This window comes from Coturnix japonica, chromosome Z (genome assembly GCF_001577835.2).
Source record: "Coturnix japonica isolate 7356 chromosome Z, Coturnix japonica 2.1, whole genome shotgun sequence".
Classification (NCBI taxonomy): domain Eukaryota; kingdom Metazoa; phylum Chordata; class Aves; order Galliformes; family Phasianidae; genus Coturnix; species Coturnix japonica.
Genome location: NC_029547.1, coordinates 65,888,400 through 65,914,541, shown reverse-complemented (window position 1 = coordinate 65,914,541; position 26,142 = coordinate 65,888,400). Strand labels below are relative to the sequence as shown.

General features: G+C 38.8%; 2 protein-coding genes across 5 annotated transcripts in view; both read left to right on the top strand.

The window, feature by feature from the left end:
* LOC107306710 (golgin subfamily A member 6-like protein 22) overlaps positions 1-1,413 on the top strand; it is a 3,703-nt gene extending 2,290 nt beyond the window's left edge. Inside the window, exons 2-3 of one of the 4 annotated variants that reach the window (XM_015850043.1) lie at positions 176-248; positions 495-1,413. In XM_015850043.1, the coding sequence (XP_015705529.1) occupies positions 570-1,175 (606 nt within the window). In that variant the 5' untranslated portion in view covers positions 176-248; positions 495-569 and the 3' untranslated portion in view covers positions 1,176-1,413. Of the gene's footprint in view, positions 1-175; positions 249-468 lie in introns of all 4 variants that reach the window. The other 3 variants (XM_015850041.2, XM_015850042.2, XM_015850044.2) reach the window with 3 other exon arrangements.
* A 4,718-nt stretch (positions 1,414-6,131) lies between these two features.
* LOC116652528 (coiled-coil domain-containing protein 70-like) lies at positions 6,132-7,022 on the top strand. Its single transcript, XM_032441466.1, is given in 1 exon segment — positions 6,132-7,022. A coding segment is annotated over 1 exon segment (627 nt). The 5' UTR covers positions 6,132-6,155; the 3' UTR covers positions 6,783-7,022.
* The last annotated feature ends 19,120 nt before the right edge of the window (positions 7,023-26,142 follow it).

Sequence of the window (26,142 nt, the reverse complement as noted above, 5' to 3'; positions counted from 1 at the left end):
TAATACAACCACCACCACCACAACAGTTGCATTTGTTTTCAATGGCAGTTGCACCCATTTACTGTTGCAGTTTCACTTAAATATCTCTTTTCTTCTCTTTTCTTCTTCTTTTCTTTTCTCTTTCTTTCTTTTCTTTTCTTTCTTTTCTTTTCTTTTGTTCTTTTCTTCTTTTAAGGAAAAAACAAAGAACATGATAACTAAGGATAACTATAAATATTCTGGATTTCACCAAGAATGCATTCCACTTGGTATGTTTATGAGATAGATTTCCAAACTTTCAAGATGCTAAACTTTTAAGGTTATTTCCCATATAATGAATTCAGTCTCATTGATTTTAATTTATTATTTGTGTGTACTTCTGGGCAAGGAAAATTACTCAATACTTGTCAAATGTTAGAATGGCCGTTATTTCTAGTTTACATTGTGGACTGATTATTTATTTATTTATTTATATGCTCTTCAAACAAGAGCCTGATGATATTTTACTTCCCCAGATTATTGAATATAAAAGGCTGAATTGCCTACCTGGACCGTAGCACAACCCACAGATGGTGCAGTAAAGTGACGAAATGTTTGACACAAAGGAAGAGGAGTCTTTAACCAATATCAGTTCACTACCGCCTCCATCTGTCATAGAGGACAATCAGAGACTTCGGGAACAGAATCAAATTCTTCAGCAAGAGAACAGATTCTTGTGTGTTGAGAACAAAGCTTATTGTCAACAGAATCAATTAATCCTAAGACAGAATAAAGCTCTTTGGGAACAGAACAGAAATCTTCAGGAGAAGTATATACGCTCTTCAGAAGAAAAACTCTATGAGAAATGGCGAGAATTCTTCCAACTACGATTTAAAGCTTGCAGAGAAGAGGATACAGTTCTCAGAGTACAGGAAATGGCATTTGTTATGCAGAACAAAGCTAGGTGGGAAGAGCTTTTAGCTCTGTGGGAGGAAGACAAAGCCAAGTTTCTTCAAAAATACAGCAAAGGCATCGAGGAGGAAAAGAAGGCTCTCTGTGATGAAAAAAATGCCCTTGCTGCTCAGCAACTTTGCCTTCTAAGGGAGAATAGGGCACTTCAAGATGAAAGGGAGGTCCTACATAGTCAGAGAAGAGCTATCCTAGACGAGCAAAAATTCCTCCATGATTGGTATAACACCCTTCAAGAAAAGAAATAAATCAATGAAAGTTTCAGATGTTTAGAGGGATTTAGAAGGAGAAGTAAGGAATTGACAAAGAAAGGCAGTAGTTACCATTGTTAACCAGATATTATGGTATAGCCTACCTAGCAGCACATTTGCAGCAACTCATGATTAAAATCTGGCACAATTATGCCCTATGCTAGAGCCTAGAAAGTCTGAAGGTATGTTGATATCTTTGCTCCCTAAGGGCAAATAAACTACTTCTGGCAATACATATCTGCAGAAGTTTGCTTTATTGGGATACTGAACACCACTAAAAACATGTTTCTGACTACACTCCCATTGGTGTAGGATCTGTAGCCTTGGTTATTTGTGCTTCAAATCAAATCTCATTACCTGAAAAAAAAAGAAAAAAAAATAATAATAAAAAAGGCAAGCAAATGAATAACAACCAAAAAATGTTGTATATAAAAATACCACCCCATCACATGCTTATTTCAGAAGCTTGCAAGTGAAAATCCATACCAGAATAAAGCACCATATTAAGTCTACCTGGTTTTCGTAGCACACCAGGGTCAATACTTCATTCTGTGGGTACAACCCATCTGCTGCATCTGGGCCTAGCCATAAGCAGGCTGTTAAAAACCAATCTTTATCACTTAACCTTATTTTCAAGTATCTGGACCTTTGTTTTTTTTACAAGTATAGTGTTTTTGACATAACTACAGCACTGTGTGACTAAGTGTGTAACCTTCTTATAATATCATTATCTCTTAGGAAATGTATGTGAGCACAGAATCACAGAGTCATCACTAAAAGACTTATTTATTTGCATGGCAACAGAATGTAATGGAATACTGGCAGAAAGGTTCAGCTTCTACTGCCAGACCTCCAACATCAATACCATAGAATCACAGAATCTCCAAGGTTGTAAAAGACCTAAATGATCAACCAGTCCAACCGCTCACCTATTATCAATAGCTCCCACTAAACCATGTTCCTCAACAAAACATCCAGTTGTTCCTTGAACACCTCCAGGGTTGGTGACTCCACCACCTCCCTGGGCAGTCCATTCCAGTGCCTGACCACCCTTTCTGAGAAGTAATACTTCCTAATGTCCAGCCTGAATCACACCAGCCCCAGCTTGAAACCATTCCCTGTGGTCCTATCACTAACAACACGAGAGAAGAGGCCGACCCCCAGCTCACTACAACCTCCCTTCAGGAAGTTATAGAGAGCAATAATGTCTCCCCTGATCCTCCTCCAGTCTCCAGCATCTTCAGCCTCTTCTGTCATGGGACAAGATAATAAAATAGAAGGCATTATTTTCATAGCAGCCCTCATGTAATATAACATAGTTAATAATTGTATATTGTATTATAGTAACAAAACTTCTTTAAATTTTTAATGCTTTTTATTTAATCATAAAGAAAAGACAGTAACCAAACCATTATACTTGTGGGATAGTGACCTCATCCCAGTGAAACTAATGAATCAGTTTGGTTCCACCTCATAACCTCTGGAGATGTCTTCATTATATACACATACCGCTTTAGTCTGATATATAAAGTATGTGGATAAAGTGGCACATTGGCCAATTGTTTAATGCTTCCTTGCAATCAACAGGTATACATCTAAAACATCCCTGATGTTACAATACCATATTTTTATAGTGATGTGTAAAAGTTAATCTTTTTAGACTGCTTCTTGATCCATACTTTTAATCCAGTGTAAACAATATAACATTCCCATGACTGGGAATATAAGGCATAAACAAATCAAATTAAAAAAATATATAATTGTCCTTTTAATTTGAATGACAGAGTCCAAACAGAGGGATACAGTAATTCTACCTCTAAAAAAGGTTATAGATGTATGTATATTTTTGTCACATAAGTATACGCTGCAGTGGAGACTAGCTTCAGAGCAGGTGAGACAGCACTAAGCAAAAGATCTGGAGTAAAAAGGGCCAACAATAAAAGTTCTTTTTAAGGCTTTTTTTGAAGCTAGCAACAGTGCTGCATTTGTGCTGGGGAGCTGGAAGCTTGTGGTTGGGATGCTGAGTCAGCAGGGGTGAAGTTGGCACATTAGCAGCACAGTTTAAACACCTGCCCTTAACCTTCACACCTGATAATAAGCTTTAAATAGCTTTGGGAGGCAGGAGGTGCTCTAAGTGTCTTAGCTGGCTAGTCACAGGGCATACCAGGTGAGTAAGCATTATTGCTGCCTTCTGAGAACAAGGGGGTTCAGTTAGTGCTGCCTTCCTGGGGCCTGGGTCAGGGACATAACCAGGATACTCTCAAAGCTGGTTCGGCCCACTGATTATTTTCTACTACTCATAGTTCAAATAGACAGTGATGAAATTGCTCAGAGAAGCCTATGAACTTTGTAAAAGAGATTTCAGGGGTTTAGGGTGGTTAGTTGAAGGAGTGGGACTTCAAGACTTTTTTTGTTCAGTATCTCCAGGGGCACTGAGGTACATAGAGTGGTTTTGGAAAGCACAAGGAATGAATAATTGGCTCAGAGGCTAGTGCTGAGCCATTAACTTTGGGTTCTTTGACTATGGGTAGTTTACTCAGCCCCTGGCCTGCTGTCCATGAATAATGGAACCCACCTAAACCCACCCCAACAAATCCTAGTGCAGGAGCTATCAGGGCTTATTGAAAGAACTTTAAATTAGCTATGATGGGGGAAGGGGACAACACAGAGTTGTGCCTAGGGGAATGATGCTTGAGCTGGGAGTGAGACAGATGACTTTGCTGAAGTGCGTCTACATCAATGCATCCATCATGGGCAACAAGCCCATAATGGACAGGCAAGTTATGCTCAGGTCATTTCATGCCCTGATCTGAAAGTCTGGGATGATATGCAGAATAGACCCCCAGTGATTCAGGTGGAGATAATTAAAGAGCCTGGGCTGCCACAAGTCCATGGGACTGGATGGGTTCCACCCTCAGGTGCTGAGGGAGCTGGAGGGGGTGGTTGCTGAGCCATCTATCAGCACTCCTGGTTAACTGGAGCAGTCTCAGAGGATTGGAGGCTTGCAAATGTGATGGCCATCTACAGGAAGGGTGGTAAGGTGGATCCAGAGAACTTCAGGCCCATCTGCCTGACCTCAGTACCAGGGAAAGTTATAGAGCAAATCATCTTGGGTGAGATCACACAGCACACGCATGGCATCCAGGGGATCAGACCCAGCCAGCACAGACAAATGAAGGGCAGGTCGTGCTTGACCAACCACATTTCCTTCTACTACTGGGTGACCAGACTGGTAGATGAGGGTAAGACTGTTGATGTAGTCTACCTAGACCAGTATTCTCCTGGGGAAACAGGCACCCCCTGGCCTGGACAGGCATACCCTTACTTGGGTAAGGAAATGGCTAGAGGACCATGCCCAGCAGGTAGTGGTTAATGGAGTTTGTTTCGGCTGACAACCCTTACAAGTGGTGTCCCCCAAGGGTCGGTACTAGGGCCCATCTTGTTTAACATCTTCATTGATGACCTAGATGAGGGGATGGAGTGTATCCTCAGTGAGTTGGGAGAAAGTGTTATCTGCCTGAGGGTAGGGAGGTTCTACAGAGGGATCTGGATGGCTGGGCTGAGGTGAATGGGATGCCATTCAACAAGGCCAAGTGCTGGGTCCAGCACTTTGGCCACAATAACCCCAAGCAGCGCTATAGGCTTGGGGTTGAGTGGCTGGATGGCTGTGAACAGGAAGGGGGTCTGGGGGTGTCGGTCGATGCTCGGCTGAACATGAGCCAACAGTGTGCCCAGGTGGCCAAGGATGCCAATGGCGCTCAGGCCCACATTAGAAAAAATGTGACCAGCAGGAGCAGATCATCTCCCCGTGCTAGCTAGTGAGGCTGCATCTGGAGTACTGTGGTTTGGGCTCCTCACTACAAGATTGACATTGAAGCCCAGGAATGTGTCCAGAGAAGGGCAACGAAACTGGTGAGGGGTCTGGAGCACAAGTCTTATGAGGAGCGGCTCAGGGAGCTGGGATAGTTTAGCCTGGAGAAGAGGAGGCTCAGGGGAGACCTCATTGCAATCTATAACAACCTGGAGGGAGGTTGCAATGAGGAGGGGCTTGGCTGCTTCTCCCAGGCAACAAACAGGACCTGAGGAAATGGCCACAAGTTGTACTAGAGGAGGTTCAGACTAGACATAAGGCAAAACTTTTTCTCTCAGAGAGTGATCAGGCACTGGAATGGCCTGCCCAGGGAGGTGGTGAAGTCGCCATGTCTGGCAGTGTTCAAGAGGCATCTGGATGAGAAGCAATGAGAGATGGTTTAGTGGCTTGTGGTAGCAATGGTAATGGGAGGATGGTTGGACTGGATGCTCTTGTAGGCCCTTTCCAACCTTGTGATTATGTGATTTGGGATCTTGGAGGGAGCACGCTTCCAGCTGTCAAGCTGCAAGCAGTAATTTCGTAAGATCTATCTGAAGGGTCAAACCCAGCTTCCCCCAGGAGGAACAGTGGCAGATCATTCCTCCCACCCCCAGCAGTGACCAACAGACTTCTTAATTTATTAGACAAATGGAATAGATTTTTATTTTTTTTTAATGAAAGAACATTTATTTGTTTGTTTGTTTGTTTGTTGTTTGTTTGTTTTAGGAAAAAACAAAGAACATGATAACTAAGGATAACTTATAAATATTCTTGGATTTCACCAAGAATGCATTCCAACTTGGTAGTGTTTATTGAGATAGATTTCCAAACTTTCAAGATGCTAAACTTTTAAGGTTATTTCCCATATAATGAATTCAGTCCCATTGATTTTAATTTATATTATTTGTGTACTTCTGGGCAAGGAAAATTACTCATATTGTCAAATGTTAGAATGGCCGTTATTTCTAGTTTACATTGTGGACTGATTATTTATTTATTTATTTATATGCTCTTCAAACAAGACCTGATGATATTTACTTCCCCAGTATTATTGAATAATAAAAGGTTGAAATTGCCTACCTGGACGGCGTAGCACAAACCCACAGATGGTGCAGTAAAGTGACGAAATGTTTGACACAAAGGAAGAGGAGTCTTTAACCAATATCAGTTCACTACCGCCTCCATCTGTCATAGAGTTTAACCAAGGAGTCCGGAAGGACAATCAGAGACTTCGGGAACAGAATCAAATTCTTCAGCAAGAGAACAGATTCTTGTGTGTTGAGAACAAAGCTTATTGTCAACAGAATCAACTAATCCTAAGACAGAATAAAGCTCTTTGGGAACAGAACAGAAATCTTCAGGAGAAGTATATACGCTCTTTAGAAGAAAAACTCTATGAGAAATGGCGATAATTCTTCCCACCGGGATCTAGTGCCCACTGGGAAGAGGACAGAGTTCTCAGAGTACAGGAAATGGTGCGTGAGATGCAGGTCAAAGCTCGGTGGGAAGAGCTTTTAGCTCTATGGGAGGAAGAAAAGGCCAGGTTTCTTCAAGAGTGCAACAGAGTCTTCGAGGGAAAAAAGAAAGCTCTCTGTGATGAAAAAAATGCCCTTGCTGCTCAGCAACGTCACCTTCTAAGAGAGAATAGGGCACTTCAAGATGACAAGATGATCCTATATAGACAGAGAAAAGTATTCCAAAATGAGCAAAAATTCCTCCATGAGTGGTATAACATCCTTCAAGAAAAGAAATAAATCAATGAAAGTTTCAGATGTTTAGAGGGATTTAGAAGGAGAAGTAAGGAATTGACAAAGAAAGGCAGTAGTTACCATTGTTAACCAGATATTATGGTATAGCCTACCTAGCAGCACATTTGCAGCAACTCATGATTAAAATCTGGCACAATTATGCCCTATGCTAGAGCCTAGAAAGTCTGAAGGTATGTTGATATCTTTGCTCCCTAGGGGCAAATAAATTACTTCTGGCAATACATATCTGCAGAAGTTTGCTTTATTGGGATACTGAACACCACTAAAAACATGTTTCTGACTACACTCCCATTGGTGTAGGATCTGTAGTTATTTGTGGTTCAAATCAAATCTCATTACCTGAAAAAAAAAGAAAAAAGAAAAAAAAAAAATAATAGAAAAGGCAAGCAAATGAATAACAACCAAAAAATGTTGTATATAAAAATACTACCCCATCACATGCTTATTTCAGAAGCTTGCAAGTGAAAATCCATACCAGAATAAAGCACCATATTAAGTCTACCTGGTTTTCATAGCACACCAGGGTCCTGTCTCCAGGTCCCTTGTCCTGTCTCTGTATGATTGTGTAAGAAATCAGTCTCTCTCTCCTATTTATAAGCTGGTTATAGTTTTTTATGTACTGGAAAACTGTGATGAGTTCTCTCTAGATCTTTCTCCAGGGTGAGCAAGCCCAGCTTCCTCAACATGTCATAGTAGGAGAGATGCTCCTGCCTTCTGGTCATTATCATGGTTATCCCCTGGACCTGCTCTAACAGCTATGTTCTCCTTGCCCCGTTGCCCTCACACCTGGGTACAAAATGTCATTTGGGGTCTCTTGAGGGTAATCACCTCCCTTGCCACTCATTTCTCTTTCTGCTGCAGCCCAGGATCCAATTGGCTTTCCAGGCTGCAAGCACACACAACCAACTTTTATCCGTCTGCCTCTTCATTCACCAGAACCCCCAAGGCCTCTATGAATTCTAATGAATTCTTCTCTTAGTAGAGGAATAATTACTCTTCTAATTCTTCAGTTATTCCATTTCTTCAAAATACAGTGAGAACTAAAAGGACCTCAGAATAACAGTAACAGAGCAAAAGAAGTGTATTGAAAGTGATGTAAAAGCAAACTAGATATTCAGTGTCTGTTACTTATGTGTATTGCAAGCAGTGTGCTGTACTCTCCAATTCTGATAAAACATTTGTAGTTGTTGATGTTAACAGACTTTAGCCAGTTTGTGCAATACACTGGAAATGCTTCATTGCAAAAATTCTTTTTATACCATAACTCAGGAATGAATATGATAAAGTTCTTTGACTGTGATAATTCAGTAATGATGTCAGGCTCTTTTTAGCTCTTTTTTCTATTACTGATTGCAACCAGTTTCATTTAAAGAAGGGAAATGTATGAGGAAAAAAGCTAAAGCAGTTCTTGTTTTGTTGTCAGCCAGCCACTGGGAAGACATAAACCATCATATCCACTGACTACTAATGTGTCTCCTGGTGAATCTTTTTTATTTTTTTAATGTTTTTATTGTACATATTTTTCATATTGTACGCTTTTACCATGAAGAATAATGGTGCTGGTAAATGCCTCTTTTCTTCCCTACTTTTGGCACCTTCAAGGTTTCTGCCAGATAATTTTTGCTACATGCTTCCTAGCTTTTATGTTGTATTAACCGTGAGCCATCATTTCATTTGCATCTTTTCCAAGTAATACAGCTTTTAAAGGTTTCTATCACATTTTGCAGTCAGTCATTACCTCTTTCTGATGATAAATTCTACTTCTTAGTCCACTCTGGGTGTTTTTATACAGAAGTTGTTGCCACCTCTAATTATCTTCTCTGTATTTTAATAGTATCCAGTTGTGTCGTTTTACATTTCACATTTTAAACTGTTTAAAAAATATTATCTTTTTACTCATTAAATATCTTATCTCCCATTTACTTGAAAAGCAGATTAGTTAAGAAGCATAAAGCAGCGGGAAAAATACTGGAGAAAAATAATCATAGAATCATAGAATAATGGATTGGCTTGGATTGGAGGGGACCTCAAAAATCACCAAGTTCCAGCCTCCTCCACAGGTAGGGTTTCTATCTGCTACATCAAGTACTAGATCAGGTTACTCAGGACCTCATCCAACCTGGCCTTGAGCACTCCAGGGATTGGGCATCCACAAAATCTCTGGGCAGCTGTTCCAGCACCTCACCACTCTCTCAGTAAATAACTTCCTCAAAACCAATTTAAATCTCCCTTCCTTTAGTTTAAAACCATTTACCCTTGTCCTATCACTATCATTATGTTCACAAGGATTCCCCTGATCCCTGGGGAACACTGCCTATTACTGGCCTCCACCTAGATATAGAGCCATTAAGCATAACCCTCTGGCTGTGACTTGCCAATCATTTACTTTTCCACCAAATAGTCCATCCTTCAAATCCATCTCTCTCCAATTTAGAGATAAGGATGTGCTGAGGGACCATGTCAAAGGCCTTGTACAAGGCCAGGTAGACTACATCAGTTGCCTTCCATTTGTTCTCTGATGCTATCACTCCAGCACAGAAGGCCACTAGTCTGGTCAGGCATGACCTTCCCCTGCTGAAGACATGCTGGTTGTCTTGGATCACCAGCTTATCCCTCAAGGGCCTTACCATGTCCTCCAGGAGGATCTATTCCATGATCTTCCCAGGCACAGAGGTGAGGCTCTCTGGCCCGTAGTTTCCCAGGTCCTCCTTTCTCCCTTTCTTGAAAATGGCAGTGACATTTCACTTTTTCCAACCCCTGTTGACTTTGCCTGACAGCCACACCTTTTTGAATGGAAACTGGCTCAGCAACCGAAGCAGTTGTGGTTCAGTAACACTGTATCAGTCATAATGTTCTCCGTATCAGTAATGTAGTGAGTTGTTTTGTGGTTGTTTTTTTTTTGGAAAAGTATTTTGGAAAGCAAGGATGACCAATAATGTCACACCTTTTCAGCTGGTTTAATGTCTATAAGAACAATGAAGTCAAATTTCAAAAAAAAACCAAAAAACCAAAGGCTTTATGCAGCAGACTTCCAAGTAGTAGGGAAAAGCTATTCAGAGAGGACTGTGGTGTTTAAATTCACAATACATACATAACTGCCTTCTCTGCCAGAGCGTTCTCCTTATCTCCATATTATTTGCCCACATATCTATACAGCTGATACCCAAGGGAGACTTAGCAATACCTCCCGTATACATCCTCCCTATATATATCTCTGGCAACCTTGTTGTTGTTTTGTCCTAAGTCACAGAGTAGGCAATGCCATGAGTTGTGGTGTCAGAATCTACCCAGAGTAAATGTTTGACTCCTTCACTTTGCATTTCCTGATATTCTATCAGTCAGTCAGCCTCCATCTTCACTGTGAATACCTTTGTTACAGACATCCTGCAATTTGTTCCTTGCCGGCTTATGCATGAGTTGTATCTCATGTGGAGAGAAGGGCATATAATTTTATAGTGATGTGAGTGTAAATTGAAAAGATGTCAGCCTTTGCACTGACTGATTAACATGAATATGCTCTAAGGTGACTGAAGGCAAACAGTAAACAACTAGCTGCAGCTTCATGCCCCACATGTAGGACACAACCCCCAGAATAAAGTCAGTTAGCAGGAGCAGAAGCAAATGATTTGGGAAGAACAGTGGCCTTAGCCTTTGTAATCTGGTATTCCATATTTCAGTGACACAAGTACAGAGATCAATGTGGGATGTATGTTGCAGAACTTCTAAAGAAACAATGAGCAGTGATGAAGTGACACAATCAATAGATTAGCTCCAGTTTAAATTTGTTATCTTTCTCAACTAATTGCTTGTTTGAGTCTGCCCATAGCCTTAATTGCATCTTGGTATGTCACCTTTGAACTCTGCTCTGTTGTATTTAATTGCAAACAGTGGACGATCTTTCAGATATTTCTTCCAGTATTCTTTTGATTCTGTCAAACTAAACAGATGGCTCCCTGATATGATATCAAAAGGAATCTTGTCCCCTCTCTGTACTGAAAAAGTGACTTGGTTAAAATTCAGAAGTTTCAAATGATGTAGGACCATTGGCCCAAGAAGCCCTAGCACTATTTACAATAAGCAGAGAATAGGTCTCATCAAGAATGGAGCTTTATTAATATGCCCATTTACATGTCATCACACACACACCACCAGTTCAGACTAATTAAAAATATCATAGTAGACAGGAGTTCTGTCAGCTTAAGAAAAATTTTGCAGAATGTGTAGATTTCTTTTTTCTTCATATTGCTCACAAATCTTAGTGAATAATATTGCAGCTGAAAGGTCTTTCAACTTATTCTAGTATGAATCAGGAACAGATCTTTCTACCCACTGAATAAAATTTACATTTACTCCTTTGTCTACCATACAGAGCCACTCATCATTCTAGCAGGCTCTCTATCTCATAGGAGATGTGGGGAAATGATAATATTTGATGTGTGTAATTAACCCTGTAACAGATGTCATGTCACCATCAGGTAGATCGAGCCTCCAAAATTGAAGTGGCTCAAATAGACTTGGACTGGCAACACAAGAGTGAATTATTTCTAGCTTAGTGGACCAATGAGACCTCAGGCCAACAAGGAAGAGATGCAACATAAAATTGGGCTAGAGACCGAGTGGTGGACTTAACTATGGATGCTATTGCACAGGTTATCCATGACTGTGATAGATGTGTAGTTTCCAAGACAACTGCCATTAAAGTGTTGCCAGGATTCAGAACAAATATTCAGGAATTGTTTTAGTAATGATTTTAACACGCTTTTAACAAGACAATATCTAGTTTCGCATAAACACATAACATTCATACCCTAAGTTTCATGAAAGTGTTAAATGTAAAGGTTTTCAGAAAACTAATGAGAAGGGTTTTATATTCCTAAAATTGCTGTGGAATAAACAGAACATAATTAACATGGTATCTGTGTATGCATGATTCCTCAGTTCCCCTCCAAACCTTGATAGTTGCCATTTGAAAAGTGAAAGTGGTAAATTTATAGTTAAAATAAAAGTCGTACAGAGAAAACAAATCATGAAAACGACAGCCATAATTCTCTTCCAGTTCCATGCCCTTTGGCTCTGTCATTGCTCAGAACAGCATTGTCTATAGTACGCTGTCACCACTGGGAGACTTCTGTCCATAGCTCTGCCTACTTCTGTCCATAGCTCTGCCTCTACACTGTTCTCTGAAGTGAACACTTTGGATCCTTGGAAGAAACATGAATGAGGTCACTATTCTGTGTGAGGATATCTTTACTTATTTATAACAGCATCTAAATTCCACAGGGCAAGCAGCTGGGTTTCCAACATTATTCTCCAGCACAGCTCAGGATGAAGGTGGTCTCAGCAGCTGCCAAGAAAGTAGGATTTTCATCTAAGAGATGCTGGGAATGCACAGCCATCTTCCATCCTCATTGTCCATATATCTTCTCTCAGATGTATGTCTCACTTAACTTACTTACAGAAGAGGGATTTTTCTTTTTTATTCTTCAATTTTTTAAGCTACAATCAGCGATGTGATTTTGCATGTGCTGAAATAAAAAAATATACATTTATGGGGAATTTAGTTAAGCAAAACTTTGTCTGCATTGGAATATGTGTATGTTTTAGTATTGTTCCGTTGCCTTTTATTTACACAGAAGAGATCTGACCTTATTATATTCCAGTATTTTTTGTTGTTGTTTTGTTTTGTGGTTTTTTTTTTTTTGTTGTTGTTGTTCTTTTTTTTTCATATTGTCTAAAGCAGTTTATGAGGTCTGTATGTAACTTTGAATTGCTTTTAACAGTATCATTAACTTCAGGGAATTTTTTAAACATTAAAATATTGAACAAAAAATCATAAACATTGTCAGAAATTTTTAGAATGTTTGAATTCTGTGATTAATAGTTGTGAATCTGTATGTAGCTACTTGACAATTTCTTCTGATTAAATTATGATAATGAAGGCTATTCATTACAAGTATTATGCACACTCACTGAGCTGCTTTATATAGAAACGTGAGGAGCAAGGTTAAATTTGGTAGTGGATTTCATCCTCCATGCCCAGCCCAGCAATGATCAGGAATTGCTACAACATTCTTCAGAGGGTCACTGCACAGCACAGCACTGTGAACCTACAGCATGGTGTGGGTATACGTTCTGTTTTTAATAGCCACAGATGAATGATATTTTCAAAATCTCTGCTCCATAGTCTACTGTGGTAATTAGCAGTATAAATTACAGCTACATGTGATATAAAAAAATAAATTTATTTTTATTTGCTTTCAAGTTATTGCCCATGAATTCAATAAGTTTTTACCTAATTCTGGCAGAACAGTGAAGTGCAAGGAAGCTTTTCCTTTTCACCCTTTCAATATTGCTTATAGTCTTACAGATATACATTCATTGTCTTTTACCCTCCAGAATCATCCAGACTTGTTTCGTTAATTTGTCAGAAAATCACTTCAGAATTCTGAGCATCTCTGATGCCCTTATCTTAGTCTTCTTGTAAAATTTACTGAAAGAAATTTAAAGAAGGGAAGGGCTGGGGGCACCTCACTGCAGTCTTTCAGTACTTGAAGAGAGCCTATAGGCAGGAGGGTTACCAATTTTTACACGGTCTGATAGCAATAGAAGAAGGGGAAATGGCTTTTAACTAAAAGAGGGAGATTTTTGTTAGATGTCAGATGTTAGGAAGAATTTTTTTTACTCAGAGGGTAGTAAGGCACTGGCACAGTCTGCCCAGGGATGTTGTGGATGCCCTGTCAATGAAGGCACTCAAGGACATGTTGGTTGAGATCCTGGGCAGCCTAATGAAATGGCTGGCAACCCTCCCCGTGGCAGGGGGTTTGAAATTACATGATCTTTAAGACCCCCTCCAATCTAAGCCATGCTATAACAATTCTGTGAAAAAATGACTAGATATGTATTTAGGAAACAAGATTTATGTTACCAGGTGCAAAGGGTTTCTAAAGGATTGCAATGGTATTTCTTGTTTTGCTCTCAGTTATTTAACGTGGTTCTTCAAATGCTATTATCCCATTTGACCACTTGATAGTTCACCATTTTCATATCTCATTAATTTTCTAAGTCTTGAGTTAATGTTATCTTGAGCTGGTAACAAGGCTATAACAAGGCTGTGAGTCAAGTGCCCACCTTCCACACCCATCAGAGATGCCTAGTGTAATGTCAGAGCACCTGAGCTTTAGGACCTGCTGGATGAACTTCTTAATTATAGTGTCAATAAAACCATTTTTAGAAAAAATAAATAAATAAATATATATATATACACACACACACACACACACACACACATACTCACATATATGTATATATATGTATATATTACACACATATAGAACACGCATATATATGTATATGTATATATATGTGTATATGTATATGTATATATTACACATATATAGAAAGGTTCTGTATGTCTGTAATCACAAGATAAATAGCAGCAGATAGAAGGAGCCAGAATAGGAGTGACAATGTGTTGAAGAAACCAAGCACCTCCTTGGATCTCAAGCATTTCAAAATAGTTCATTTCAGGAATTTGTTCGTATTTCCCTTTTTGATTTGTAAAATGTAGGTTTTATTGTCAGTTCATCTAAAGAAGCTCCAGACTCCAGGATTTTCTCTGGAGTGAAAGAATTAAAGTAATACATTTTTCTTTTCTGCTGTGTTTTTGTCTTTCTTTTACATGTCAATCATATATTAGTTCCCTTAGCTCTTTAGCCAGGTTCCTGCTTCTGAGATATACTTTATTACTAGCTTGCTTGCCTTTAACAACTTGCTCTTGAAAATCTTTTGAGTGTGTACTGATTACAATTTTAAATGCAGTCCATCTGAAATAATATTACTTTCTGTTTTGGCTTTTTGGGATCAATTTTATATTCTAAGGAACACCTTCTAACTGTTTCCTTTATAATTCCAGTTTCTTACCTGTGGAAAAAAAAAAAAAAAAAAAGCATGTATATTTCTTGTGTGCAGCCTCCTTGTGAAAGAGGAGAGTGGCCTTTGACAGTAGCATTGCTTTAACAATTTTCAGTGTTTCTCTACAAATTTGAGTACAAGTGTCCTGCAACCTCATTTCCTTCTTTCTAGTGCAAATCTCTTTATTCTGTTGGCTCTCTTAGTTCTAGGACTAGCCAGCTCAGGTTAATAAATACTTACCATTAATAGATAATTTTTTTCCCAGTAAATTCAGGTACGGGTTTCTTTTAATTACTTCATTTGTCTACACTTATAGTTGGGTCATATCTGGTTGCAAGACAAGGTTTATTTGGAATCTATCCTCAAATTTTGCCATACACAACAGCCAGCCCTGTCAATAAAACTGAAAGAGCTTGTTTAATTCCTGCCCAGCTTTCCATGTCTTATAATTTGAATTTCACAGAATGTTTGAGCTCCCCCTGAGAACTCTGCAATGCAGTATATTGTTTCCTCTCATCAGTATTTACGGGTGTATGACAAGAACTAGTGTAATTTTTGCAAACTGATGTACTATTTGTTTATAGTCTCTCATCAGCTCATGATGAAGCCATTTGTTTTATCATTTGCTTTTAAAATAGATAGTATGAGCTTTGGAGAAATGTTGGCTGTTGCAGTATGTCAAGATACAAAACAGTGTTGTTATGGGTTCTCTCCTCCAAGACTACTAGCCCAGAAAAAAATGCCTAGGAAATTCCAGGCTGATAAGCAGATTTTAGATTTGCTTTGTGAAATCCCTGTCATATAATAAACCATGCACCGAACAAATTGTGAGTAAAAATATCTTTGTTATGCTGTTAAACTTCTGGCATATCTTGCCAAAATATATTCAGCTGAGGCAAAACAGTTCTCCAATTTTAGGGAAACCCACTGCTGATCAAGTAGTAATAGCAGAAGCGGTTTTGACTGCACATTTATTGCTGTATTACCACTGGTGCTCAGAGCAGATTCTCCTTGATTTATGCCAAAATGCATTAAATACATATGAAACAGTTTAACCTACAGCCAGTCTAGCATACTATGTGGTCACTATTTTTTTTTGAGTTTTCAAGACTGTCATTGCATTTGAGAATGGAAGACTAAGTAATGCTGCTTCAAAAAAAATAACATTTTCAGAATGAGAATCCATGAAAAATATATTATGGAGAGAATATACATTCTTATTTTCCTGGCAAAAACTGCTGTGGGGTTAATATTGGTGATAGTCATAGTGTCAATATACGAAGTAGCCTTTACACAGGTAATAAATATATACTGATCAATTAACTGGCAGGAATTTACCGCCTCTGGTTAAACATGTTAAAGGCCTAGAGAATATATCTTAGAATGACTTATATGTCTTCGTCACTCAGTCTATTGTTTCAGTAAATATCTATTTATTTTTGCTTAGAAAATTACTCCAGACAACAAACAAAGAGCAATATAAAATACAAATGCTTAAAATAAGTTGTCTGGGGGTTGGTACAAAGCTCTTTGAAGTCAATGAGAGGTTGCCATTGACATCCATAGCTTTTGTGTCGGATCCTCTAATGGATAGATACAATAAAAGCTGATGACAGAGGAGAAGGTTAAAGCTAAAGGCTAGATAAAAAAAGATGAAAGGGGAAAAAATTGCTGCACTCTGCCCAGCTTCATACCACTTGTGGTGGATTCATCAGGATCTTTAACCATTTACACTAAATACAAGTTTCTCTTAATCACAATCTATTAAATGATAAGGAGAATGCAATAACGATGTCCCAGATTTTAAGGTAAGGTAAGCAATCAAATCAGGCTCTGTGGTGCTCAGAAGTATTGTGCTTTTAGAGGCTGCAATCTGTTTCAGAGGCAGTAAAGATTCCACTACAGTGCTAACCAGATATTCAGTATTTTTCATGGGTAGGTCTTTTCTGGTAATTTCTGTATAGCCAAGGAGTGTAACACCAAAAAAGTTATAGCACTTCACAAATTACACTTTAAAGCCCATTTAAAATAAGAAAAACAAAACAAAACAGAACAAAAGAAAACTCTTTTTATAGCTTTTTAAAAATTTTTTATTTTATTATTATTATTATTATTCCAGGAAGATTCTCCTTCCATTTCTAAGCCCTGCATCTCAAATAAGTCTTTTTCAGTTGGAACCAGCAGCTTAAGCAAACAGAAAATAAATATTTCATTCATAGCTGGCATTTTTAAATATTAATATGCATTTATGGAAATAGATTCTAGTGGAAGGCATATCATTAATAACAAGAAAGTCCTTGGAATGGCAATTATGAGCCACTATTTTCTGAACTACATTATACTGTGGGCATGCCCACTTTCTGTAACTCTTGCCCATATTTTCTTGGAACACTTGCATAGTTCATCTGGAAAGTTACATGACCCCCTCTAGATTTTCACTGGGTCAAACACTACATCTGCGTAAGCCATTGGATTTATACCATAAAATTCCACATGTATAGTATAGGTATGATCACATTTGTGCATCTAACTTTGAACATTTGCTTCACTTAAATGTTCCTAATTTTCAGAACATTAAGGTTGTGCGTAGTTCTGAGGAACTCCCCTTTTTCTCAAGGGATATGCCTTAAAATTCTCCCTATTCATGTCTTTCCTTAGCTTTTTCAAAATCTTCATAAAAAAATATATAGTAGTATAAATAATGTAATACATCCAGGTTTTTGTAGTATTCTGTAATTAGAGGTTGGTCTAATTTGGAATCTAGCAATGCAGAATTTAGTCTTATGATGCACTGTGTCAAAACTGCAAATAATTACCATTACATAGAAGTAGAAATAAGAATACTTCATGCAGTGCATTGCAAACACGGTCACTTGAAATAAATTAACTGACAAAAAATCTTCCCATGGTAATGCTAAATGCTGATGAAGATTTAGAAAGCAGAAGCATTGATCTGTTTAGGGGAGACTGGGCAGGCCTGCCATCTCTACATCCGTAGATACAAAGAAAGCCTTAGAGAGTGTGATATTGAAGTTGATTTTATCTTCTGAAAGATTTATAATTTTTATCCAGACTTTATTAGCAATCATGATTCTCAGAACCAAATGGATGAAATATAGAACAATCAAGCTTTGATTCCCATGGATCGAGGTCCAGGTGATTTTGCTCGTGTTCTCTAAAATATTCAGTATAAGTCAGGTAGAGCCCAATGGTAAATCTGTCACTCCTGTAGGACCATCAGCTTTCCTTCTATAGAAACATAGAACCCCCATGTTTCTTCATAAATATCAACTGATCTGTAGAGAGCACTCAGAGAACTGTAGGGAGGATTTTATGTCAATGAGATTAAGTAAGCCAGTTAATAGGGAATTTGGGATAGTTTTCAAAACCTTTAAGGAGTATTCAGGAAGATTTTGCTTTGTTCTTAAGATCCAAATGTAAGTAGGCCTTTTTTGACACTTTTTTTTTGTTGTTGTTTTGTTTGCTTTTGGGTCATTTGGTGTTTTTTTTTTTTATTTTTGTTTTGTTTTAGAAGACCTTCAAATGGAAAATAAGAATGATTAAATGCCTTTTTTCCCTCCAATTTCTTGCTTTTTTCCCCTGGATTCACTTACTGGTGCTTCAAATTATGCTACAAGTTTCTCTGTAATTATATTCTCTGAATGCTAAAAAATTCTGAAAGAAATTGATACTGATAAATATTAAATATTGTATTGATTAATGAAAATTCACAAACAGCATTTTTCACTGTATTTTTACCTTATTTTTGAAACAAATATATAATCTGCATGCATTATTCTCATACATATTACATGCTATTCTCTGTTTGAAATAGGGTATTCTCAGTAGCACATGCAAACTACTTACCTAGGGCACAGTGAATCCTAGGGAAAGAAACTAAACCACATTTGTGTGGTTGTTCCCCACTGTGACATTATCGGTAAAGGCTTCAAATGAAATCATCTTAAGTTGCTAAAAGATCATTTCAACCAGCATCATGAATTGAGCAGTACGAATCACAGTAAGAAAAGGGATATTTTCAGGTGACCGTTTAGTTGGTTGTTTTGAACATTAGAGGTTTGTCATTGCATGATAGTGGATTATTTTTTTTCTGCACAGTAATAGCTTTTGGTTTTCTAAGGTCAGTCAAGGACCTGATGTGAACTCACAATGTTGCAGTTGCACCGTCTGCTATTCGTTGCTTTTTTTATGCTGTGTTTATTTTCTTAACAGAAGAAGCATGACTGTAGAATCATGGGAATAGAATCATAGAATTGCACAAGTTAGGATAGTCCTTAAAGATCATTGAGTCCAACCATGACCATACTACCCTAACTAAAAACCCTGTGCTAAATCGTGTCCCTGAGCAGATCCAAAGATGGTGACTCAACCGCCTCCCTGGGGAGCCCATTCCAGTGCTTAAGGAAGTTTTTCCTGATATCCAACCTAATCTCACCCTGGTGCAACTTGAGGCCATTTCCCCTCGTCCAGTCACCTGCGAACAGTAAGAAGAGACCAACCCCACTCTCTCTGTAAGCACCTTTCAGGTTTTGGAAGAGAACAATAAGGTCTCCCCTCAGCCTCCTTTTCCTCAGACTAAACAGCCCCAGTTCCTTCAGTCTCTCCTTGTAGGCCATATTCTCCAAGCCCTTCCCCAGCCTTGTTGCCCTTCTTTGAACCTGCAAAGGACACCTCCATGTCCTTTCTGTACTGAGGTGCCCAAAACTGAACACAGTACTTGAGGTAAGGCCTCACCCGTGACAAGTACAGGGGCAGGATGACTTCCCTGGTCCTGCTCACCACATAATTCGTGATGAAAGTCAGGATGCCATTGGCCGTCTTGGCCACATGGGCACAATGCTGGCTCACATTCAGCCCACTTTCCATCAGCACACCAAGGTCCCTTTCCATCAGGCAACTTTCCAGCCATTCCTCCCCCAGCCTGTAGGGTTGTCTGGGGTCTTTGTGACCAAAATGCAGGACCTAACTCTTGGCCCTATTGAAACTCATACAGTTTGCCTGAGGCCATCAATCCAGTCTATCCAGATCCCCCTGTAGTGCCCTTCTCAGGCAGATCAACACTTCCTTTGTAGTCTCACGAGTAAAACAACAGAGCCGAAAGGTTACCCAACAGATTTGTGCATAGATGATGCTATAGCTTGGGCAGCCTGTACCTTTCTGGAGTGGCAGATGAAAATCAGCTAGTAGTCTCAAAGATGCTTCAGTTGACACCACTGTAAATGTCTGGTAGCCGATTCCCTCTTTCAGTGCCTCACTGTACAGAGCCTAAGTAGGAACCATGCAGATGCTCAGTGTAAGCAGCTTCCCCTTAGAGCTCTTCCTGTCTCTTCCAAGACATAAGTGTTAGCTCAGTAAAATGTGATACACATCTGGTCATCTGCTTTGTTTATTTGGAGCTTTGAGTTGTGCTTTTTAATGGTCTATCTACATGAACTTCCTCATCTTCATGAACTTCTGTGTTCATCTGTTTTTTATTTACACAACAGCTATTCCATTCTTCCCTGCCATCTGCACAAAAATGTCATGATTTTGAGCCCTAGGTATCAACTGTACCAGGTTTCTTTATTTAGAGGGTGTGCATGGGGAGAGGAGGATATGTTGAGCTTTTCTTCTTATCTTTCCAAGGCATAACACTTTCAAGTGGGAGCTGAAAAAGAAAATTTGAAGTTAGAGCAATAAGGAGAGAAAAGACATTTAATGTAATGTTGTAATTCAGCCAAGTCAATTAAATTTAAAAGCAGACTGAAAATCCAGGATATTAAATTTTCTCAAAGCTGTGTGAAGACCAGCAGCTCTGCAGAGTGCATTGACATCTGCAGTGCCCTGTAAGGAGATCAGACATCACGTTGGCTGGGCAGTGTGTGTGAGTGGCTCCCAAGCAGCCTACCCTGCCTGTGAGCGGGGCCTGGAGCAGCATGGAAAGGCAGTGCTGAGAGATGGATGCTGCTCCTCAGGGTAAAGCACAGTGCTTTGGGAAAAATCTGCTTTCATTAATTCTCCTGTTCGGTGAAAACCATTTTTTTCAAACAGCAGAAGCAGCACACCAGCAAGCTCAATGTACTAACAATGAAACAGGACATAATTGCTCTATTTGTCTAAATGCCTTCACCCCTACCCCTTCTTTTCCTGTCAATTTAGATTGATGTTTCAAGGGGAAGAGCTTGTCTCTTAGTGAATGTTCAGTGGCATCTTAATAATTTCAAAGGTCCTGCAGCGTGACAGAAAATAATGTCCATGCTGTAGCATAGCGTGATTGATTTGGAGCCCCAAATAGCCCAACTAAGTCACAGAGCTGGATCTGATAGCTGATCCTGAGCTATCAAACTCAGCACAGAAGCATACATCACACTGAATACCTGGTGACAAGACAAAACGGTGTGTTATTAATGCAGAGGTGTTGAAATCCACAGTTAGCTACCTACAATTAGAGCGCAACTGACAATTAATGCTACAACCCCAGACTGCCTTCACATCAGTCAAGCATTATTCTTTTGTGGCAGAAAGGCCAGGGCTCATGTCACAGTGCATGGAAGACTTAGAAGCTGTACTGTTTTGCTTGATGGTGGGTCCCACTTGATTGTTTTCTTCAAGGTTGCAGCTGAAAACATTGTGATATTACAGCTTTAGGTTGTGATGCGTGACCATTCTGGATAATGTGGAGATCCTCACCTGCTTGGAATGTTTTGTAATCGGCAGGAAGGTATCCCATAGCCAAAGAGGAGCATGCAGACTGGCATCAAAATAAAGAACTTATTTTTGCCTAGTCCTTTCAAAGCTCATGCACCATCTCTCAAATCCAGCATAGCTCAGAGCTAAGGAGACTTGTCCCTTGCCAATTCTGTACTCTCTGACTTGGTTTCAGAAGAGTCTGTGGTGGAGTCAATGGAGATGTCACAGCATGCTTGCTTGGCTTTCTGACAACACTGAAACAGTCCTACACAGACACTTCTATTTTCCTGATCAATGATGCTGCATCTCACTGCAAACTGTGCTGCACCATGAGCTGGTCTCTAACATACAAATGTGAACATTATATATATACATATATATATATATATAAAGATACAAGTATGTGCATTCATATTATCCACATAGGGGATGAAATAATTGTGCACTGTGTACATTTTTGTGCTCTTAAGGCATGCTGTTTCATTGTGAGATTTTTCATTTGATTGTGATATTGCACAATGTGTTTATAATTCAGCGTTAGCTTATCAGCCATCCAATCTCCCACTCCAGGGAATGTGTCAACCATCAAAAGGAGAGGAGGAGTTGTGTTGAATCTTAATGGCTATTTCTTCAGACTCACTTTCTTAAGGGCATTTAATCAATGAGGACAAGTAGTAGGCAGATTTTTAAATAAATGTGTCACTTTAGGTTAATCCACAGTAAAACTGAATGTATTTGTTTATGTGATTCCCTGAATATGTTCCTCAGCTGCTCAGCTGAATTGATAATCTGTAAATCAAAACATGTTACAAGCAGTTTTAAACTAGCCCTTGAGCAATACCTTCATTTGACCTAGCAGTATCTAAACCAGCCAGAAGCTTCAGATCCAAGGGTGTTTAATATCCATCTTTGAGTAGTGTTGCATCATTGAATCAAATACTTTTCTGGCCATTGTAAGCTTATTGTAAGGCATGTATTCGTGGACTGACTTTTAGTTCATTACATATTTTTTCTTTTTGTTCGGAATAAATCTTTTGAGGAAGTGCAAAACTAAGTGAAAAAGCAGAAAAAGAAAACAAAACCCATAAAATTTTGAAACATTTAAGTATTGCCTCTCAGCACTGTTTATTACCAACTATTTAACAACCAATACAAACATGTAATAGAATAACATAGCTGCTGTTAACATTTATATCAATGTATGTAGGTGTTCAGGAAAAGGAAGACTGAGAGACTAGTGGAAAAATGGCTAGCCCATAATAATGAAATCTGCACTGATGTCAAATAATAGCAAAGTTGCTCTGATTTACACTGCTATGGACAAGGTTATAATCAAGCCTAACACCCAGACTGAATGTTACATTGTTCAGCTGAAGGAACATATAAGGCTTGTGTGTGTAGTTAAAATCCCCTTACATACAAACACTGCCTGTACCTGCATCATGATTGTTGTAATAGCACAGAAATTATGTTGTGCTGTAACAGAAAACTTTTACCTACAACCATTTATTGAGGTCTTTGGAGGAAATAATACTCTGCAGATTGAAACGTGTGACATTCCAAAGGACATCTGTGATTATGAGGCTGCTTGTGTTATGTAATATAAATCACTTGAGCATGGGCATCCAACCAGAATATGACTTTCCAGTTCATGAGAGAAGTAATTAGATTGGTGAGAGCGTGTCATGTGCAGAACAGCAAAATAAAATCAAATGCACCAACACTGCTCGTAGGCAAAACAGAAAATAAAGCTGAGGATGTGCTACAGAAGCTCTCAGTTATGTTATTACAAGTTTAAGAGTGATTCTCACATGACCTTAGACTGCTACAACTGCTGTGTTTCCAAACTATGCAGCACTAGCATCGTAAGTGCTCTTAGAAACATATGTGTGATGGGTACTTTTAAATGTATTCTCATCTGTCAATTTGTATTACAGCTTCACTCTTCTCCTTACATGACAAATTAAATTAATTCCTGTGAATTCTACCAGTAATGTACAATCAACTTCCTGGGACTGTAATGTATTTTATTTATTTTTTTCCTAACATTAAGGAGCTCCTGCTTTGAATACACCGGGTAAAAGGTACCTCGTCCCATTAAGAAGGATCTTTAATATGGATCTGAATGTCATGTAAATCAATCTATCCCATAAACTCTGCCTCAATCTCTTTAAACATATCTCCATGTTAGCTTTGACATCATTATATCCCATTGTGATGAAAATGGACTTTCTGTATCTTGTGATAATGAAAATAGCCGGTTTATGCAGTTTCTGCCTGCAATTATCCAGTCTTTTCTCAGACTCTCAAGAAATCTAAGCTAATTGCTTTGGGACTTTTGCTACATTTCCATAAATTCTTTGTTAATTTTTCATGAGAAACTGTTATTGAGGTTGGCCTTAAAGTTCCCATTGTATTCAATAATGTAAAGAAGTCATTATGAAAACATAACCAATTCACTGGCGCCTCCATCAAAGCTACACTCTTTATCTGTATGTATTCTCAGGTGAGACTGAATGACTCATCCAAACCTTTCAACAGCTCTTTTTATTATATTCTGATGCAAGCTTTTCTTCATCTGATCTTACTCAAAGAAACCCTAAAAGTGTCTCTACGCGGTGTATGACCTTGTCATTATAGGACATGAATCGAGTTTGCTTTATCTGACAGTCAGCTATGGAATTGCTTTTATACCTGCTTATGAAGACAAAGACAAAGAATTCTGTTCTAAGTGACACAGGCGTAAGAGAAATGGGCCACATTTCCAAGGGAATGTTTCACAACTTGTGATGTTGTATTTTAGTTATTGATTAGTCTGAACTCAAAGCTATGAATTCTGCAGACTAGAAACAAAAACAAAATATTAATCTGAATCCATCACAGAGAACTTTGTGCAGATATCTGGTAATATAAGCACAGCCTCTGTTTTGACAGATGTTGAGCATTGCTTGTCAGAATACTTTTTTCCTTCTTTAACCCACTGGACGCAGTACAGTGATGCATATTTTCCTCTGCAACATTCTCCCCAAATGCAGCAGTTATGAATCTTGTCGTATTAGTGAGATAAAAGCCTACAACTGTGGAAAATCTAAGTTTGGATGAGGGATTCTGGGGTAACTGTGGTTCATTCATGCAGACTTCTGAAATAGCAGCAGCTGTGTGGAGCTGGTTACAGCTGGCCAAATGTTTCATGAGAAGAACACTGCACACATTAGAAAACAAGAACCAAGAAGTATGGTGAAAGCTGTGTTACTGACTGTGAAAGTGCCACTGTCTTCTGCAAGCTTCATGTGAAGGCTTTGACTACACCGGGTTTAAGCATCTCAATAGAAAAATGTGATTTGCATGAGTTTTTCCGTGATTTTTTTTTTTTTTTTGCTTCATGCTTGTTTACACTCACTGCAAACCAGCACTGATGAGATCTGTGCTTGAACAAAGGCATCAGAGCAGTCCACCAAGATGTCACTTTAAATGACCCTGAACAATATGAAAACATCTTGGTTCCCATTGGGGCCTGAAAAAGGCTAATAACAATGAAAGCATCTACTCCAGTTTTGGGCCTTGTTGCATTTTACAGATTTACTGTTTCATAAAATAGTGGCATTTTTGTAATCAGTTACATGCCCCTGCCAGCTCTGAAGCAGTTCATACAATTTGCATTTTGTAACAGAAGAAAGCGTGAACTTCTGAGAATCAAAAGGAAATGAAAAGAAGCAGGGTGGAAAATCACTCCACCCTGGAAAAAACAATAATAAGCTGGTACTTTTCTAGTTGGAGACTGCTGCTCAACGATCTGATAAATGGAAAGTGCAGGTTTTGTTGGTATCAGTAACAACCGTTGTTGGCCAGAACTGAATCATTTAATGGCGTATATTTCTGCAAGGTACTTTATCGTCTGATTGCTGAAAAAGGCAAAGGATTGTAAGCAAGCATCAAAAATCTCTACAGTTTGTCTCAAAAACATGCTCACAAATCCCATTGCTTATCCTAAGCTTTTCTAAACCTCTTTTGTGTGGTAATGAAGCAGAGGATCATTGTATGATTGAATCTCTTTTCTTCCTGTAGGTAGGTGGTCTAAAATTAAATAAAACCAATGTTGCTTGGGATATTTATCTTAATCCAAAGTTAATAAAATGCAAAATCTTAAAAAAGTAAAATGTTACCCTGCTTTTTTGTTTTCACAACAACGACAGCAACAACAACAAAAATTAATTAAAGGGTGCATTTGTCTTCAGTACACTGTACAGACTCTGTTTTTTCATATTTGTTTGTGGATTTCCTGTGCTGGAGGCTGTTGATCCAAGAGCTGTGCCCTTCCCACACAGTTCAGGAGCTGAGGTGTTTTATTCTGTGAGGGACTGAATGACGTGAATAGGAATATTGGTAGCATATGGAACTGCTCAGGACATCTGAAGTGGATGGTTCATTATGCTTGCAAGAGATTTATTCTGTTTCAGCCCTCATTGCACTTGCTTTTTGAAGCATATGCCTACTAACTCCCTGACACGGCAATTTTACTGCTCCTACTTTTCTAGGATTTGCTGCTAATAGAAGTAAAAGAGGCAGTGCACATCTAGTAAACTGAGATTTCAATTGTTATGCCTGTGTGTGTCTGTGTCTGTGTGATTTTTTTTATTATTATTTTTTTTTCCCTGAAGTGATACCAAAAATAATGAGTGTTACCAGGAAGTTCAGCCTGCCATACATATATAACTTTAAATGTGACTCAAGTGAGTGTATCATC